This window comes from Phalangium opilio, unplaced genomic scaffold, assembly GCF_054372755.1.
Source record: "Phalangium opilio isolate 3A_F unplaced genomic scaffold, DU_Popi_V2 ptg000002l_1, whole genome shotgun sequence".
In the NCBI taxonomy this organism is placed as follows: Eukaryota; Metazoa; Arthropoda; class Arachnida; order Opiliones; family Phalangiidae; genus Phalangium; species Phalangium opilio.
The window spans coordinates 2,892,572-2,911,334 of NW_028324144.1; the positions used below are offsets into that span (position 1 = coordinate 2,892,572).

At 40.5% G+C, this 18,763-nt stretch overlaps 2 protein-coding genes across 3 annotated transcripts in view; one reads left to right on the forward strand and one right to left on the reverse strand.

Annotated features, from left to right (window-relative positions):
• The first annotated feature begins 801 nt into the window (after positions 1-801).
• On the forward strand, positions 802-1,452 carry MED22 (Mediator complex subunit 22). The gene is made up of 2 exons (XM_089839225.1): positions 802-1,037; positions 1,158-1,452. The coding sequence occupies exons 1-2, from the start codon at positions 834-836 to the stop codon at positions 1,374-1,376; spliced, it is 423 nt and encodes a 140-aa protein (XP_089695351.1). The 5' UTR covers positions 802-833; the 3' UTR covers positions 1,377-1,452.
• Positions 1,453-2,846: 1,394 nt separating this feature from the next.
• The window catches only part of N (neurogenic locus Notch protein), a 69,904-nt gene continuing 53,987 nt past the window's right edge, over positions 2,847-18,763 (reverse strand). The window contains exons 5-14 of one of the 2 annotated variants that reach the window (XM_089839425.1): positions 15,473-15,829; positions 13,854-14,192; positions 10,330-11,481; positions 10,071-10,226; positions 7,937-9,761; positions 7,536-7,847; positions 7,054-7,434; positions 6,867-6,905; positions 6,133-6,754; positions 2,847-5,711 (exon numbers count right to left, since the gene is read on the reverse strand). In XM_089839425.1, coding sequence (XP_089695551.1) covers positions 4,029-5,711; positions 6,133-6,754; positions 6,867-6,905; positions 7,054-7,434; positions 7,536-7,847; positions 7,937-9,761; positions 10,071-10,226; positions 10,330-11,481; positions 13,854-14,192; positions 15,473-15,829 — 6,866 coding nt within the window. In that variant the 3' untranslated portion in view covers positions 2,847-4,028. The remainder of the gene's footprint in view (positions 5,712-6,132; positions 6,755-6,866; positions 6,906-7,053; positions 7,435-7,535; positions 7,848-7,936; positions 9,762-10,070; positions 10,227-10,329; positions 11,482-13,853; positions 14,193-15,472; positions 15,830-18,763) is intronic. The other variant, XM_089839506.1, reaches the window with a different exon arrangement.

An 18,763-nucleotide genomic window follows, 5' to 3' on the forward strand; every position in this document is an offset into this window, starting at 1 on the left:
TTTTGTGTTTATTATTAATTAAAAGTAGTAAAGGCTCGCGTCGTGTTGCGCGTGATCGAGTGGGCTATGATAGCGGTCGCGTACTCGCGTCTCAGATTTTTAAGCAGACGACGGTAACAAATAATTTAACCGTTGCCTACGTTAATCAAGGCCTGTGCGCGGCGCCGATTTTTATTTTTCGTTTGGCAATATAAGTTGTCAAATTCTCTCACCTGAGGCGCTATTAGCTGGACTTAAATAATTCGAAATGTTCATTTTCTCGCGCTTGGAATTTTAAGCACTCATTTTCGCCATATTGGGCTGTAAAGCCGCCAATTGGGCTTCTTCTAAAAAATATTGGCTGGAAATAAACAGGTTGGCTGGAAATTGGGCTTGTCGGGGTTTTTCTTTGGCTTAATGTACTTAAAATACCGCCAATAGGCGAAGATCATTAAAATGCTCAAAAAACTGACAAATGGTACTGTCAAACCATTTGTGTAGCTTATAATTCGTCAATTTATGGTTAAAAAAAGTGGTTTCATTTTGTTTTGGGTTTTAAAAATGGTGTCAGTATGTAATATGCATTGAAATTTCTAAAAGAAAAACTAATTCCAAATTTTCACGATAAATTTTTGGCTTGTTTTTGGGCTGGATTGTTCAGATCTTAACCAGTTTTTGGGCTTCTTTTCGAAATATAGATTGGCGGTTTTTTGGGCTTGTTTCCAATTTGATTTTGGCGGGTTGAAGGTTTTCAATCTGGCATCCCTGAAATTTTTCGCGCGCGTTTCGGTCCAAGTCGCCCCCTTCGAAACTACCGCGCACAGGCCTTGATTAACGTAGGCAATGGTTGAAAAATGTCGGCGACTACTGGAAGGTCTAAAGAAGCTTTATTAAAATCATATAATCAGCAATTAAAAGATTCAGTTAAATCAATTACCGAAAACTTCTTGGAAATAATTAAACTAGTACGGGTTAATCCTGAAGAAGATGGGCAAGTTGGTCGAATTTTGCATGCCCTTGATGACCAGTATGAGATGAATGTCAGAGCCGCTAATATAGTAAGTGAGGGCTGTGCTGAGAGCAATCTTAAAAGGAACGGGAACTCAAAACTAATTAATTTAGATAATTGGGTTTACCTTAGTTGTTCCTTACAAAACCATAATTCTAAAACTCTTTAGGTTCGAGCTGCTGAATCTCTGATGAAACTGATCTCTGACATTAAACAATACCTGATCTTGAACGACTTTCCCTCAGTGAATGAGGCCATATCCAAAAAGACTCACATCTACAGAGCTATGCAATCCGAGTGTGATAACAAACTAATGTCATTACGGGATGACGTCGCTGCGGAACTTTACGAGCTGGAAGAAGAATATTATTCATCCTTTTACAAATAATGAAATAGATAAAACCAAAATTAATTGTCATTAATTGTAAATAAATCATTACAAATAAATATTATTTTCATACCAACTGAGTTTGTCCTTTCATACAATAGTAGCCACATAGTTTTCTACTTAACAATATGGAGCTAACAACTGGCTAGGGGGAAGAGATAGTCTGACGTCACGCAGCCCCCTCTCTGGTTGGCATTTTTGCGCGTAGAATACTGTTTCCAACCGTTAGGGGGGATGACACTCCAGTAAGAGATAGAAGGGTGTGACGTTTCAGGGTCAGAACTGTTAGCTCCCTTAGCTTTCAGACTAGAAGGATTAATAATAATTGCTTCATGGTTGCAAATTGCTAGCAGCCAATGGAACACAGTAATAGGCTAGTCGGTAACAAGTTAGTCGTGAGTGTGTAGGCCAAGTTTGAGGGAATACGCGAGGGGGTAGACGCTCTAGATCTCTGTGTACACCTGAGTTCAAAAGAGTTCAGCTTTGACAGTGCATAGAGTTCAAATCCTTCGGAACTCACAGTTCAGCTTTGACAGTGCATAGAGTTCAAGTCATATTGTACACCTGAGTTCTCAAGTGTCTTCCCCCTCGGGAATACGACACATGTCGGCGATAAAACGCGATAGGTGCCGACTGCCCGATGTCCGCGGAAGGTGACTTGACCCCTAGGGTCACCTCCCAAAACATCTTTCCTTCCCTGATTACTCATAAACTGAAACCAAGGATGATGCGTAATCTTAGAAAAAATCGGCATGGTGTGGAACGACCGAGGGGGTAGACACTTGAGAACTCAGGTGTACAATATGTCTTGAACTCAATGCACTGTCAAAGCTGAACTCTGAGTTCCGAAGGCTTTGAACTCAATGCACTGTCAAAGGTGAACTCTGAGTTCCGAAGGCTTTGAACTCAATGCACTGTCAAAGCTGAACTCTGAGTTCCGAAGGCTTTGAACTCAATGCACTGTCAAAGCTGAACTCTTTTTAAGTCAGGTGTACACAGAGATCCAAAGTGTCTACCCCCTCGGGAACGACTTAGGTTCAGTGGGACGCTAGAAATGGGGTAAGAATACTCGGAAAATGGCGGGCTGTCTACGTCAGACGAATCAAGAAATCTTTATTACCTATGCCGCCATTTTTCCGTGTATTCCTCCCCCATTTTCTAGCGTCCCACCAGCTGAGAAACGTTCCACAGTTACGCATCTTACCAGTTACCACCCATCATCCTGATGCTGAAAAAAAAAACCCTGATTAAACATATCCTTACCGCGGACCCTCTATGGAATCCAATTGCGTTGAAACCAATCCAAAAAAAAAACTCACAGACATTTGGTCCTAATCCTATGAACGGTATAGAAACGCACGATGGACAAACAAAGAAACATAGGCCCTACAGACATTCATTTTTATACAGGTGAGAGAGATATTCAAACACTCCACATAAATACGTGAAATTTAGGACGAGAACACAATGTTTATGTATAAAAAGGTACAGAATTTATTTTTTGTTTCTGTCGAGTACAAACCTTACAAAAAATAATTTGTTCACAAAATATATTGGCATGAATTTCTTTCTTTTTTCGATTAAACTTTACAGTATTTTGGGGGAGAGAAAAAAATACTTCTTCTGATGGATAAATGATCCTTCTTCCTTTTTGTTTTAAACTTTATACAAAAATTGGGCAATTTATTTACTTTTAATTTTGAACTTGGTAACGTTGGCATTTCAACCCGAGCGAAATATGAAATAACGTTGTATTTAGAGCTACTACAAACCCTTTGGACACGCGCTCGCTTTTGTCCAAAAATTTACATTTGTAAAGCGGGAGGAAAAAAAAACAACGTTAGGGTTAAGTAGAAAAATATATAAAAAAGATTAACGGTAAATTTTAATTTAAATTTACTTTTATAATAAAACCCTTAGGCACTTTTTGATTTAATTACATATAAAATTAGTTTTATTTAAAAACATCGGGATCGGGATTAAGAACACTAATGGATGGTAAGAACACTTAGCGAGAAGTGAAAAAAAAGACTATTTAATTTTGAGATAGAAAAAAATCTAAAGACACGTCATCAGATTATTATATCTGAATTAATTAATATTAATAGAAATCCAATTAGTTTCGATTTGAAACTAACTAATTATTTTCACGCTTGGAAAAAATCTAAATACTTACTTTCGTTGAGATTTCTAAAAAAAAAAAACATTGTTCAAGCGATATATGAAACAAAAAGTAATTTTTTTTTTTCAATAAATACAATAATTCTAGTGTTGATATTGGTCTGAGCCTTTTTACGTTTTGTTTCGTCCCTTCAAAAAAAGGGTCAACCCTACCGAGTTCAAAGTTCAAACCCCCACGACTCATTGATGAGTTCAACATAATCTGCAAAGGCTTATATTACTTTTCTTTGCAAAGGCTTAAATTACTTTTCTTTGCAAAGGCTTAAATGTTTGTACGAGGGTTAAGATTTCATCAAAAGTTCTTCTAAAACAAAGGTCTTATACTTATTATTATTATTAAAATATATAATACGGAGTCGATGTATACACAGCCGCGGTTTCACGGCGAAAATCTTATTTTTTTTTTTTTTATATAACATCGCAATCTATAGCGTTCTTTTATTTCCTAATATGAAAGTCAACGCCGCGCGTTCAAATGAAAACCGCTTCTTGGGGTCCATGGGCGTTTTGAGATTGCTGATTTAGTCCGTTACTCGCGTTACCAACGTGATTTTGTTGTTGGTCTAACGCGGATAAATGATGAGCGTTAGCGGGGCCCAAAGGGCTAGAGATTCCTTCCGACCAGTCCGATTGAGCGGAATGGGGTGAAGAACTAGACCATTGTCCGGGTGATTCGGGTGAAGGGGTCAAGTATGTTTCCGGTGGATGTAAATAATGTTGAGGGGTAGCTTCGGAACCACCGTGGCTATGTTGGGAAGGGGGTGTGGGATAATGGTAATGATGAGGATAAGGAGCGTTGTGCGAATTAGGGTTTTTCTGTCCACCCATATTGTTTCCGCCACCACCACCACTCAAGAGCATTTGAAGGTCCGTCATGGATGACGGGAATTCGTAAGCGGGTGGTGGAGGAGGAGGGGGTTGATTGGCACTCTGTTGTTGTTGTTGTTGCTGCTGTTGTTGCAGTTGTTTTTGGTGATGAGCCGCCCTCATAACGGCCATGTGAGTGGGCGAAGTTGGCAATGATGGTCGTTGTTTAGCGGGAGAAGATACTGTATAGGAATGAGAGGAGGGAATGTGAGGCGTCGTCACTCCTCCGTTACTCATACCACCAGGCATTGAGTTTTGACGAGGGTGATGCGCTTTCATTTGTTGTTGAGACTGATTTTGCTGAGCGTTGATATGAGCCATCAAATTTCCGCCTGCCCCTAAATACATTTGGCCTCCGTTACCACCCATTCCGGTTAAATGGTCCATGGGGCCTTGGTAACCCATATGACTTCCGTCATTATAAGGAGAGAGCATTTTCCCCGGTCCCATTTGCTGTTGGCAAGCGTTAACCAGGTCCAAGTTGGCCAAATTGGGGTGAGATATTCCCAAATGCCCGTTGTAAGCTCCGGACGAACTTAAAGGTGATGGTGTTCCATCAACGCAACCCATACCAGGGGATTCTAGAGAATTGACCGGAGATAGCGTCATGGATCCTTCCATCCCTTGTACCATCACTGGTGGCGGTGGTTCTTTTCTCTTCTTGATGGATGGTTTCCTCCTGGTACTACCACCACCGCCTTCATTGACCGGCATCATCATATCTCCGTTTGCCCCAATGATACCGACCGCGTTCATTTTAGGCCTCTTTTTAGACTTATTTTTCATGGAGCCTAACACGGAAGGAGGTCCTATTAGCCCGGGGGAACCGATAGTAGCGTTAGACACGTTAGACATCTGCTGACTCGGTGGCACGTATTCGTCTATAAGACGAACGATATCGTGATGCATGCGCTCTAAAGCAACGTCCCTCGGTAACCGATCCATGTGATCAGTTATATCCCGATTTGCGTAATTTTCAAGAAGAATCTTAGCCGCTTGATAACTTCCTTCACGGGCTGCCAAAAACAGCGGAGTTTCTTCTTTATTGTCTTGAGCATCTCTGTTAGCTCCGTGGCTAAGTAGAACCCTGACCGCGTCAACGTTATTCACAGCTGCTGCCCAATGAAGCGCGGTTTTACCATGATCATCAGCCGCATTGATGTCAGCTTCGGCATTAATGAGATCTTCCACCATGCCCTCAATGGCAACTCTGGCGGCTAAAATAAGGGGTGTTGTGCCTTCGTGCATTCGAGCGTTTAGGTTGGTGGCACGATTTCGAAGCAAAATCTATTTGAAGACAAAGATCGAGATTGAAACGTTAGGCCTTGGTTAACACATAATGAATGAAGAATGAACCCTTGAAACGTTAGGCCTTGGTTAAAACATAATGAATGAAGAATGAACCCTTGAAACGTTAGGCCTTGGTTAAAACATAATGAATGAAGAATGAACCCTTGAAACGTTAGGCCTTAGTTAAAACATAATGAATGAAGAATGAACCCTTGAAACGTTAGGCCTTGGTTAAAACATAATGAATGAAGAAGGAACCCTTGAAACGTTAGGCCTTAGTTAAAACATAATGAATGAAGAAGGAACCCTTGAAACGTTAGGCCTTGGTTAAAACATAATGAATGAAGAATGAACCCTTGAAACGTTAGGCCTTAGTTAAAACATAATGAATGAAGAATGAACCCTGAATGAAAATTACCTGAAAAACGCCTTGGGCATCGGCAGCTACGGCAGCGTGCAAAGGAGTCCTTCCAGTATTATCCGATGCATTGGCGTCAGCACCAGCGTCTAAAAGACGTTTGGCCGCGTCAGCCCTGGCATAACGCGCGGCTAAGTGAAGGGAAGATTCTCCAGTTCGCTCAGTAGTCATATTAATCTTGGCTCCTTGCATCAATAAATCTTGAATCATGCTGACTGATCCGTCATCTTCTTCATCTTCGCCAGTGTCCAAACCACCGCCTCGGAAAGACGCCAACATTAAGGGAGTAAACCCGGCTGGTCCTTGTACATCCACGTTGCCATGATCGAGATCACCATCTCCCTGAGGAGGAGTCAAGGCCAAAATATCTGGGTTCCTAACATCGGCGGCGTCCAAATGTTGTTGAGTCCATGGTCGAGGATCGTTATCGTCATAATCGGCGGTAGTCATGATGGTATGGTTATCTCCGTAGTTACTAGAGTCAGGAGACTTGTCACTCTTCATGCGTTTTAACGGAGGATGGTCAGCTTGATCGTCATCGCTCCATTGACCAGAGTCTTGAGGTAACGTGTTGTTGTCATTGGCATCCAAATGGGTGGGAGGTAATTGGTTTTTGATGTTTCTGTAGGATAACATTTATACCAAGTGTTATTCCCTGGCTTCTAACCCGAGTCATGAGATGCTTAAAAACGTTCTGAAGGTATAAATAAAAACCCATGTTTTATGAAACCAACCTTTCAGTCCTGAAACCATCTTGTAGGAAGTTGCCCAAACTGAAAAGTTGAGTTCATAAAATGGGTCATAATTCTTTTAATTAATTAATTAATTAAATTTTGACAAACAAATAACTCCCTCTTTAAGATAACAAGCCCAATGATATCAAAACATGTTAATGGAAAACATTGTCAAAAAGGTACCAACCTCATTTCTTGTCCATCAGGACCTCTTCGCCTCGAACGTCGTCTCTGGCCACTATTGGTCCTTAAAAACCCTTCCGGGAACCACGTAATTCCTCTAGCTCTTTTCTTGTGAGTATTCACCAAAACACCGAACAGAAGTCCAACAACCACGACTGATATTACACCGATGACGAAGTACACCACATTGGAGTATTCGCTCTTTTCCTTATCTTGGACATTGTCTTCGAGGCCTCTGATGACTTGGAATGGAAATTCTGGACCAAGAGCGTGTCGGGCGTGAGCCGCGGCTAGGTATTGAGCAGCTTTGGAAACCGATTGGAAACATTCACTGTTGGACGACTTGGAGCATCGTCTGTTGTCAATCTCCAAGTACACGATGGTGCTGCAATAAATCGTGGTTCAAGTTAAGTTTAAATAAAACTATAACTATAACAAACGGATAATGGTGCTAAAATTAAATGAATGAATGAATGAAGGACTTACCCCATCTTTGGATGAATTTCGTATGGCAGTTCAGCTTCGTTATAGCGAGAAATCATGGGATAACCGGACGTTCTGTTCATTTTGAAACGCACATTGGTTCTTAAAGCGTGTCCGATGTTTCTTAAAAAGGACACGGTGTTGTTCAAAAATTCCTGTTCTTCGACTAAGAGATGAATGAAAAGTGTTCCGTCAGCAAGTTGAGCTGGTTCCGTTTCACAATCCAAGCCGTCCCAATTACACTCTTCATTGTTACACCCATAATCGCATTTATTGTTCCCGTAATTTTGCATACAATAAGTATCATAGTGTTCACTGTAAGTTTCAGAAACAAATTAGTTTAGTTTGCCTTACCTTAATTCCAGTTGTCAGCGAGATACGTAGTAAATAAAAACGTTACTTACTTGCAAGATAACAGCGTTTGTCTGCAGTCAAAACCATCAAAGAGGCAGTCCATATTGTTGCACTCAATATTGCATTCGTTGTTTTTGAAGACATCCCAACAATTTATGGCCGCGGTGCAATTCATCCAAGGATTGATACCAAGTGAACAATCGCCTCCGTCAAAGTTACACGCCAAACTATTACACTCTTCATTGCATATACGATTTCCCGATTTTTGATCGCAGTTGTTTATGTCGCATGTTTTTCGTTCCTCTTCCAATGATTTTTGAGGGACGGTTCCCGAATAGACGGCGGTGCCAAAACCTCCTGGAAAGTTTTCGTCAAAGGCTTCGCAATTCTTTCCATTCCAGTTGGGCGGACACTCGCATTCGAAAGTGCCGATTCGATCGAAACAGATTCCTCCGTTATAACAAGGAGAAGACACGCAATCGTTGTAAGTATCGGATTCGCAATGCTTGCCCTTGGATCCTCTGGGACACTTGCAAACGTAACCGTGTCTATGAGGATGACATTGACCTCCGTTTCTACAAGGACTACTGGCGCAAGTCGTATTGGTATAACCGCAATTTTCTCCCCAGAAACCATCGGTACAGACGCATTTGTGTCCTTGTAGAGTATTGGTACATCCGCCTCCGTTAAGACAAGGATTGGAAGCGCAGAAGTTGACTTTGGTTTCGCAGTGTCTTCCCATGAAACCATTCTTACAATCGCATCGGTAGTCGTTAACTAATTGCACGCAATCTTGAGTCCCGTGTTCTTGACAAGGACTTGAGAGGCATTCGTTGACATCTCCTTCGCATCTGGGTCCGACGAAACCAGGAGGACATTGACATTCGAATCCACCAACCTTGTCGATGCAAGTTCCGCCATGATGGCAAGCTCCCTCGAAACATTCGTTCACATTGATTTCGCAAAGAATTCCCAAAGTTCCGTGAGGGCAAGAACAAACAAACTTGTTGACTAGATCGTGACACGTTCCTCCGTTTCGACAAGGGTTTGGGTCGCAATCGTTAATATTGAACTCGCAGTTCAATCCTTGGAAACCGGGTAAACAATCGCAACTATACTGTCCGATAAGATCGTTACACATAGCTCCGTTTTGACAAGGTTGTGACGCGCATTCGTTAATTTCCGTTTGACAATAACTGCCTTCGTAACCGTCCGGACAAATGCAACGATGACTATTTCCGATGTTTTCGCAAGTCCCTCCATTTTTACACAAGTGGTTAGCGTCAATTCCTTTCTGAAGAGCCGCGTCGGAGCACGATACCATAGATACGTCGCAAAGCATTCCAGTCCAACCGGGTTGACAAGTACATCGATAGGTGTTGTTCAATTGCTTGCAAGTGGCGCCGTTCATACAAGGGTTGGTGCTGCACCAATCAACGAAGGTCTTGCATTGAGGACCGGTAAAACCGAACGGGCAATGACAAGTATAATAACCGACGTGGTCGACGCAAGTGGCTCCGCTGAGACAAGGTTGGGAATCGCATTCGTTGATATGGTACTGACAATTGGAGCCAGTGTAACCGGGACTGCATTGACAGGTGTAGTTATTAATTCCGTCCAAACACGTGCCTCCATTCATACAGGAACTGGTGGTACAATCCTCGTCATTCGTTTGACAATTAGTTCCGCTGAAACCCAGAGTACAAGTGCAAGTGTAGCTATTAACGTAATCGTTGCATGTAGCCCCGTTTTGGCAGGGATTGCTAGCGCATTCGTTGCTATCGTCTTCGCAATGTTCGCCTCCAAAACCATCAACGCACATACAGTTATACTTTCCAATATCATCCAAGCAAGTACCTCCGTTTTGACAGGGAACTGGAAGAAGAACATTTACGCAATTCATATAACTACTGATTTTAATCAGGCTATGAGGCCACGGACGAGGAGCGGCTCATTCTCCCGAATCCCTTGAACAGAACCACTTTCCAAAATCACATTATCTAAACACATTAGCCCCTTGAATGGCTACTTAAAGTTTTAGGGGGATAAAAAACAGGATGACACTCAAACGAGGTAGAATTAGAAAGCCGGGCTAAAGTTAAATTTTGACCCAAGTATTGTACTTTCTTCTATTTTCCCTTCATTTAATGGATACAAAGAAATATTATTGAAATAAATACTTACACGAAGCACAATCGTCAGTGTTAATCAAGCAATCACGGCCTTCGTAACCCTTGGCGCAATTACAAGTATAGGACCCATTGGTATTGACGCACGTCGCTCCGTTTCTGCAAGGCGAAGAAATGGCGCATTCATCTATGTCTTCGTCACAAAGACGTCCTACGAAAGGAAAAGAAAAAAAAAACAAGTGATACATTAAATAATTGTTAAAGAGCAATAAGTAGATTTTAACCACATTAGTCGGCAATTAACTTTTACGTACCAGTGAATCCCAATTCGCAAGTACAAGCAAAATCCAAGTAGTTTGAGGATGGAATGCACTTGGCGTTGTTTTTGCATTTGTTCGGGCTACAAGGATCTAATTCAACTTCGCAGTTTCGTCCAGTGTAAGGCACGTCGCATACGCATTGGTAACTGTTGACCAAGTCGATACAAGAACCGCCACTTAAACAAGGGCTACTGGCGCAATCATCAACGTTAGTTTCGCAATTATGTCCGCTGTACCCGGGCAAACAAGCGCAAGCGTAGCTAGCTAAACCGTCCCTGCAACTACCGCCGTGTTGACAAGGGTTCGATTGACACTCGTCAATATCAATTTCGCAGCGATGTCCGCCGTACCCTTGAGGACAATGACAAATGAACCGATTAACTTCGTCTTCGCACGTTCCGCCGTTGACGCAAGGATTGCTGTAGCATTCATTGACGTCCGATAGACACCGCGCGTCGTAATACCCTCGAGGACAGATACACTTAAAACCATCAATAAGATCGGTACAAATTCCTCCGTTGGCACACGGGTTACTGGCGCATTCGTTGATATTCGTTTCGCAATGCGTACCGGTGAAACCTGGTTCGCATTTACAACTGTAAGTATTGATACCGTCCACGCAAGTAGCGCCATTTCTGCACGGATTACTGAAGCATTCGTTAACGTTATGTTCGCAATTCGTTCCAGAAGTACCGGACCGACACCGGCACTGATACCCGTTAATGAGATCGTCGCAAAAACCGCCATGTTGACAAGGGTTACTCAAACATTCGTTGATTTGCGTTTGACACAGTGTACCGGTATAACCAGGATGACAATTGCAAGTAAAAGTGTTCGTAGCGTCGATACAATCACCGTGATGACAGGGCGAACTTTGACAATCATTGATATTAGTTTCGCAATTAGTTCCCGTGAAACCTTGAGGACAGATACAGGAATACCGTGCCACGGCGTCCGTGCAAGTACCGCCATTTTGACACGGCCTACTTTGACAATCATCTTCGTTTAATTCACACGTTCGTCCGGAGAAACCAGTACGACAAGAACAACGATAACCGTTGATCATATCTTGACATATTCCGGAGTTCAAACAAGGATTCGAATAACACTCATCGATGTTTACTTCGCAATGGGTACCGGTAAAACCTTTAGATAAACAAATGATTCACCATTAAAACTAAACCCTTAACCTTTAACAAATCAATATTCTCTAGGCAGTAGTACTTTGTACAAAAACACTATGGCAATAAGGTACAACAAATTTAATCAAACTTGTTTTCGATTTAAAGCGATTGTATCTTTAATAAAAAGGAATAAAAGGTGGTGGAGTGGTATGGTATCTTAAGAAAATTGCTATTTCAACTTTCTCGTTCAATACAAGTTGAGCTTTTGTTAAATATATATAAAAAATAATTTATACTTGGCATGGTTACTGAACGTACCTAACTTTCCCACTCCCCCATATAATAGAAATTCAAAAATAAAAAAATCCTCCCCAAAGGTTGTCGGCCGGTGAAACCCGGATTCATATTAAACACATTAAACACAAATGCTTTTTCGAATCTCCCGAGGAGGGCCAAGTAACAAACAGAATAGATTTAAAGTAGATTAAACAGAAATTATCAAAACACAATACACCCTCGTATCAGAAGGGGATAATATAAGAAGGATGACACTCTGTATCCTTCAGTTATGTAACATGATTCTTCCCAGACGAAGGACCCCTTTTTGTTTGCTCTCCCGCTCATCAAACTTCAGATGGGCACATCGCATCACCGTGCTAGGGTGAATTCTATAACTGTTTGGTGTTTACTAAATCCTCAGCAATCAAGTAGATACAAACCTTGATCGTCTTGACGTGGGACAAAAATAAACAAGCGCATGCATGCATGCACCTTGGCAAATAGTTAAGCAGAGCTAATAGAGTAATGATGAGCTAGGAACTATTTATCGCATAGCGTATGTGATTCGGTTTAGCGACCTTGCTATGACGTTGGAAAGAATCATGTGGTACACTTCTCTCAAAGAGAGGAATTATTATATCTTCTAATTCTGACCCAAGTACTGATAACTTCCAGTTAACCCTCCCAGGTTTGAAGAAAAAGGGCGAAGGGTTTAAGAATTTTTTGATAAGATGAACTTCTTAAAAGGCAAAAGGCGGCGGCGTATGTACCACCACCACAACCACCACCATTTGCAGAACGCAATGGGAGAGATAGAGAGAGAAAAACATCTTCCACGATGGTATATACCAACCAGTCTTCGAGACTTCTTTCAAGTTTCAACCCACCCTAAAAACCATCCAGAGCAATCTCGACTCTCCCATCCATAGTCCCAGGTACTACTACTACTAAGACCTAGGCCTAGCAGGAGGGGGAATCTCAAAATGTAATTTCTCATAGCCCATACCATACATAACATCATAACGCAGCAAACCATAATCCCCTTCGCGTACAAGCAAAGGCCCGCTGGTCAAACTGGTTTATCTACTTTCAAAGCGAAATCATTTCTTCTTCGCCTTCCACAAAAACCATGCCACTACACACACAGTACACAAACTTAACTCGAGCCAATTTACTTCCCAGAACAAAACCGGGTACTAAAACTTATTATTTCGGACAATCTTTTTTAAAATTTTTAAATTTGTATCGTAGACTAGACTTTTAAAAGAAATTAATTTTTGCCTTGATATAATTAAACATTTTTATTTATTAATTCAATTAAAAAAGCATTCCTAAGCCTAATGGAGCGTGAACTGTCTTTTAAAAAGATTGGGGCCAGACTTTAATCTAAAAAAAAAAAATTAACCCACGCAAAATGTATGTATAGTTTATAAAATTTTAAATTATGAGCCAGAAAAAAAGAAGAAAAATGTTTTTAAACGAGGAACCACCCTTTTATGAAGATATGCAGTTCATAAAATATTCAAGAGGACCAGTAAAGATGAAATTGTTTAAATTTTTTGACTTAAGGTTGGTAGAACCGAAGCTGGTTCTACGGACGATTTTTTTTATATCGTTCCCTGATTACTTTTTCAGGGAACATATTTATAATATCCATGATTATCCCATACTCCAAACAAAACAACTAATCTCTTAATAGGTTTGACATTAAAAATTCCGTAACGCAAAATTAGAGATTCACCCCACCCAAATGTCAAGACTTTTGAACAAAACGAAACAGGTTTCGGTTTCTTCTTGAAAAACAAATGAAGGGGGGGAAAGGGAGGTTAAAAACCGAGGGGCCAGTCACTCGGCTGTTACTTTGCCTGCTGCCAACCTCGTCGCGAAGTTTTCAGAATGACCAAATAATTAAAAGCTCTAAATGATAACATAAACCGTGTAGAGAGAGAGAGACAAAGTGATTAGCCCCTCGATGATAACAAAAATACGATATGAAATCTCCCATTAAATAAAAAAAATCTTTGTTAAGGACAACTTCGCGTTCTTGTTAAATATAATTAGGTTTAAATATTTTGTATGTAATTTGCGGTGAGAAAATATGAAAATGTACTTTACCAGGCATACAGACGCATCGAAATCCACCTCGTTCGTCCAAGCATGTACCATCGTTTTGACACGGGTTCGAATCGCATTCGTTGATGTTAATTTCGCACCGGGGTCCGGCAAAGCCTTTCGTGCAATTGCAACTAAACGAACCGGGAGTGTTGACGCAAATTCCGTTATGTTCGCAAGGGGAACCTTCCTCGCATTCGTTGACGTCTTCGGTACAATCGACACCCTTGAAACCGTTCGGACACGAACACATGTAGGTGCCGTCAATTGGGCTGGTGTCGCAAATGGCGCCGACGTGGCAAGGGTTACTGGCGCACGCGTCATCGAGATGGCATAATAAACCTGCAATTATTTGTTAAAAAATTAAACACTCGGGTCGTGGGAAATGTTTTTTTAAGTCATTAAAGGGATGGTAACATAAAAATAGATAATTTTGAATCACAAAAATTTTTAAATTGAATTTACTTTGAAAAAGGAACTTAATTAAAAGATAATTTAATATAAAAAATCCTGAGCGAGCTCCGCAATTTTGGTCAAATGTAATCTCGATAAAAGTGTTGAATTTTGATAAAATTCATGAAAAATTACAAGAAAACTTCTACCAAGTCAAAAATATAGGATTTTATAAGACCTTTCATGAAATTATAGGATAATATGGGACAGGTTAAAAAATATAGGATAATATGGGACAGGTTAAAAAATATAGGATTTTATAGGAAGTATAGAACTCCCTGAAAACGACACCGATATGACCTCAGGGTCGTGACCTCCGGTTTTTCAAAATATATTCAATTTAACTAATTAGTTGCTGAATTTTTACAATTTTCTTAAGTTTAAAACTACATAAACGTTATGGTAGTCGGAACTAAACGCGACTATCTCTTTAAGAAAGCTCTCTCCATTCGTAACATTCCTCCGGAAACTCATAGCCTTAGAGAATCCGCGAAGGAATATATAATGTTCTTCGGGGCGAAAACGCCTCTAATAAGAGGTTCGAAAACGTTTTCTCTCAAATTATTATTACTTTTCTGGGAAAATACGACGAATTTCAATTCCTAATGTCACCTGGCATCGATACCAAAGGTAAAGGGAACCCTGGTAAGTTCGTGATAACGGTGAAAAGCGATAGCGGTAATTGTTTTCTAATACATTGAGTCATGAAATATTACCTACAGCCATTTTTACGATGTTTTTTTTTCTTATTATTAATTTTAAAGAAATTTTAGCAATAATAAAAAATAGCTGATAGCTAATTAGGACCCTACTAATTGGAAACATGACCTTCGTTTTAACTGAAGTGTTTTGTCTAATAACAGTCCAGAGTAACTTAGACCTCGACTTTCCCATGTTTTCAATGACCTATAACAATTTTCCCCCCGATCAATAATTCCCCCGATCAATAACAATTTTCCCCCGATCAATAACAATTCCCCCCTGATCAATAACAATTCCCCCCGATCAATAACAATTCCCCCCGATCAATAACAATTCCCCCCGATCAATAACAATTCCCCCCGATCAATAACAATTCCCCCCCGATCAATAACAATTCCCCCCGATCAATAACAATTCCCCCCGATCAATAACAATCCTTGACTTGTACAGGATTGCAAGGTACTTACCGGTTTTTCCAGGAGCGCATTGACAGTAAAACGATCCGACACGATCATGGCAAGTGGCCCCATTAAAGCAAGCAGCACCGGCGCAATCGTCAATATTGTCACTACAATCGGGTCCGGCCCAACCGTTGACGCAAATACAAGTATATCCTCCTTCGGCATTGGTACAAGTAGCGCCATTCTGGCAAACGGAAGGTCTCAGAGCGCATTCATCAACGTCTTTACTGCAATAGGGTCCGGTGTAGGTGGGAGGACACCGGCAAGTGTAGCTGTTGATACCGTCGACGCAAGTAGCACCGTTTTGACACAAGTTACCGGGACAGTCATCGATGTTCGTTTCGCAATTGGTACCGGTAAAACCTTAAAATGAAAGATACAAAATTGCGAAATTAACTAACTGACCCCTTTGTAATTTTATTGCGAGATTATGATTGAATAAAATTAAAATAATTAAAAACATAATTAAGGGTTTAACAAAGAGTAAAATCAGGGATAGATTTAATTTTATAAGTAGGAATGGAGAACAGAGTACTCTGGGCGAGCGTGAACGTCCCGGACCCCCTTCCACGGGACGGGGGGGGTATGAAAGAAGAGGCGGGTCATAGCGACAGAGGTAAAAAGGAATTGCGTATTTTTCGCCGTCCCCGTCAGCAACGTCATCAAAACGTATAGTTTAAGTGAGTCAATAAGATAATTTAAACTTTTCGTTACGTGTTGGAGGGAGGGACTCTATGCTGGGTGGTCTATGAGTCGGACTGAAGTAAATACTAACCGTTCTCCATTCCTACTTATAAAATTAAATCTATCCATGGTTTAACAAAGAGAGGATGATTAGGTATGGAGTGGGTTATAAATTGGATAATCAAGAATAATTAAGAATAGTGTGGGAATTAAGACCCCCCTAAGCTGCTGAACGTAATCTTGGGTTAAGACAAAGGCGTCGAAAAAATCAAGATCTTAACTTACTAATTAGTAGTAGGCCTAAATGTTCAATAACTAACCAAGATCATTGGATACCGGTTTAAATTTCTTTTCTAACATTAATTATAATTCAAATTAAGGCTTAATAGTACGACGCTAGAACAAGTACCCCCCCCCCCCAACATTAATAATAATAATAGGCCTAGTAATAATTCTGGAACAAGATTGACACGGGGGTTGAAATGACAACTGGTTACGAAGATAACCTCTGACGCGGGACGCGACAGGCGCATTCCGATTAAAACATACACACTAGAGTGTATTAACCTTGCCCAATTACATATTTTCCATCCACCGCGATGAGTGAGGGGCGCCAAGACAGTAAAACAAGATGGTCAAAGACAAAGGATATATCATTCATTCCATAGTGTTCTCATGACTAACTAGTTTGACCTTAAGCGTTGTTGTTGTTGTAGTAGTAGTAGTAGTAGTAAATGTTTCAACCACAATTTGAAATAACTTTCAAATCATAAAATTCCAAGTAAACTTTTGGAAATAGTTTTAAAAAATAAAACATATTTATGGCAAGGTGTAATGCTGTTGGAACACTGTTTAAAATTGCAATTTTCTTATAGAAACCCAAGAAATGTTCCCCACTAAAATCAAATTCCCTGACTAAGTTAAATTTCTACAAACACCCTTGACCTTATTGGAACACTTTTTTAAAAAAAACCCTGACCACGTGTCTACCCTAACTTCAACCTGCACTTGGTAGTAGACACAAGGACAAACGCTAAGCCCGGCCATCTTGTTTCAATATACTACACAGCTCATAGAATCTGTTTGTGGCAGCGTGGCTACGCTGAATTTTACTTTTTACTACTAGGCCTATAATGGATTTGTGGGTTGCGTAACAGTTTGCGTAGCTTCGTCTCCAAATGGTGGTGGAGAGAGAGAGAGAAGGAAAAATGTTTCAAGAAGTTGTTTTATAAAAGGGTATCAAATTATAGCGGGTGGGAGAGGGGGAGGGTAGCGGGGGAGGAAGTTATTTTGGTTGGTTGTTGGAACTAACTCATCTGGATTCTAAAAAGTTGCGCTAGCTGACGTTAGGAACATAGGAACTTAGCCTATCTGCCGGGGCATGGGAAAGTAGAGGGGCAACGACGCATGGGCTCCTACCAGGCGTGACAAACGACAGAGACCGGACGCGGATGATAAAAACACCGCCACCAAATGCCAAACGCCAAATTTACCCTAGCTCTCTCTTTCTCCCTGCCCCGTTCCCTAATTCTATCATGGCTTTCCTTGCTTCATAATTCTCTTTACTTCATAGCGTACAACCAGAGAAAAATTAATTTTGAAACGTTACAAGCAAAATTAAAGCAGAACCGTAGTTAACTCTAATCTTAATTAATTTCCTTGCTGATTACATATAAAGTAACCTTTCCGTATTGTTATCTTTTGCAATATGAACAAAGAAATCTCTCTCCCAGTTGTCCCATCTTCTATAGTCTGCTACTACGAACTTCCTAGTGACGTCACACCCTCCTAGCTCTTACCTCGGTTTTGGCAACCATATTGGAAGTCGTCAGCTCAGGCCATAAAATTTAGAGTACCAATCTTGACGTCACGACCCCATAGCTCCTCCCCTCTTAGTACCACTCTATAGGGACCCGGCAGTAAGGGATAAACCCCTCCTACAAAACGTCAGACCTCCGATTACCCAATCATCTTTATTCCCCCACTTGCCTTCTACTTCATAAAATCCTCCACCATGTAGATGTAAATGACAGGAGTCTTCTTGTTGTTCAGTTGCTAAACTAATACTGTTTAGTTCAAAGTATTGGGAACTGAACGCTTACTAACTTTGGGACACCATAACTCTGGCTTCGACACGATTCCTGGTAAATCCCTTGTGTATAAAATACCTCAAATAATCCTCTATCTAATGGTACTAATTACTTTCACCTACATCAAATAGGGGCTGAGTTAATCATCTTTGAATGAATAATCAAAAACTTCGCGCAACCACTCAAACAGTGACACTATTGGAGAATTGGAATTACAAAAACTTAAAAATAGATTTCAATTTCTTTCTATAGATCCTAAATAACACAATTTCAATTCGTGGTTTCATCAACCCAAATTTAAAGCAATTTTCGTTTCGTTCCATCAAAGTTGACGTTTTAAAAATGTAAACCCTAAATTTATAAATTTCGGTAAACCAAAGTCTTCAATCCATTTTGGCAATGACACACCTGAGTGGGCTTTGATGGACAGACACGTATTTTTTCGTTTAATATATTATAGACTATATTTTAAAATTTAAGTATTAACAGGAGTATATAAACCCCGAGTTTGTACTGGTTCCAA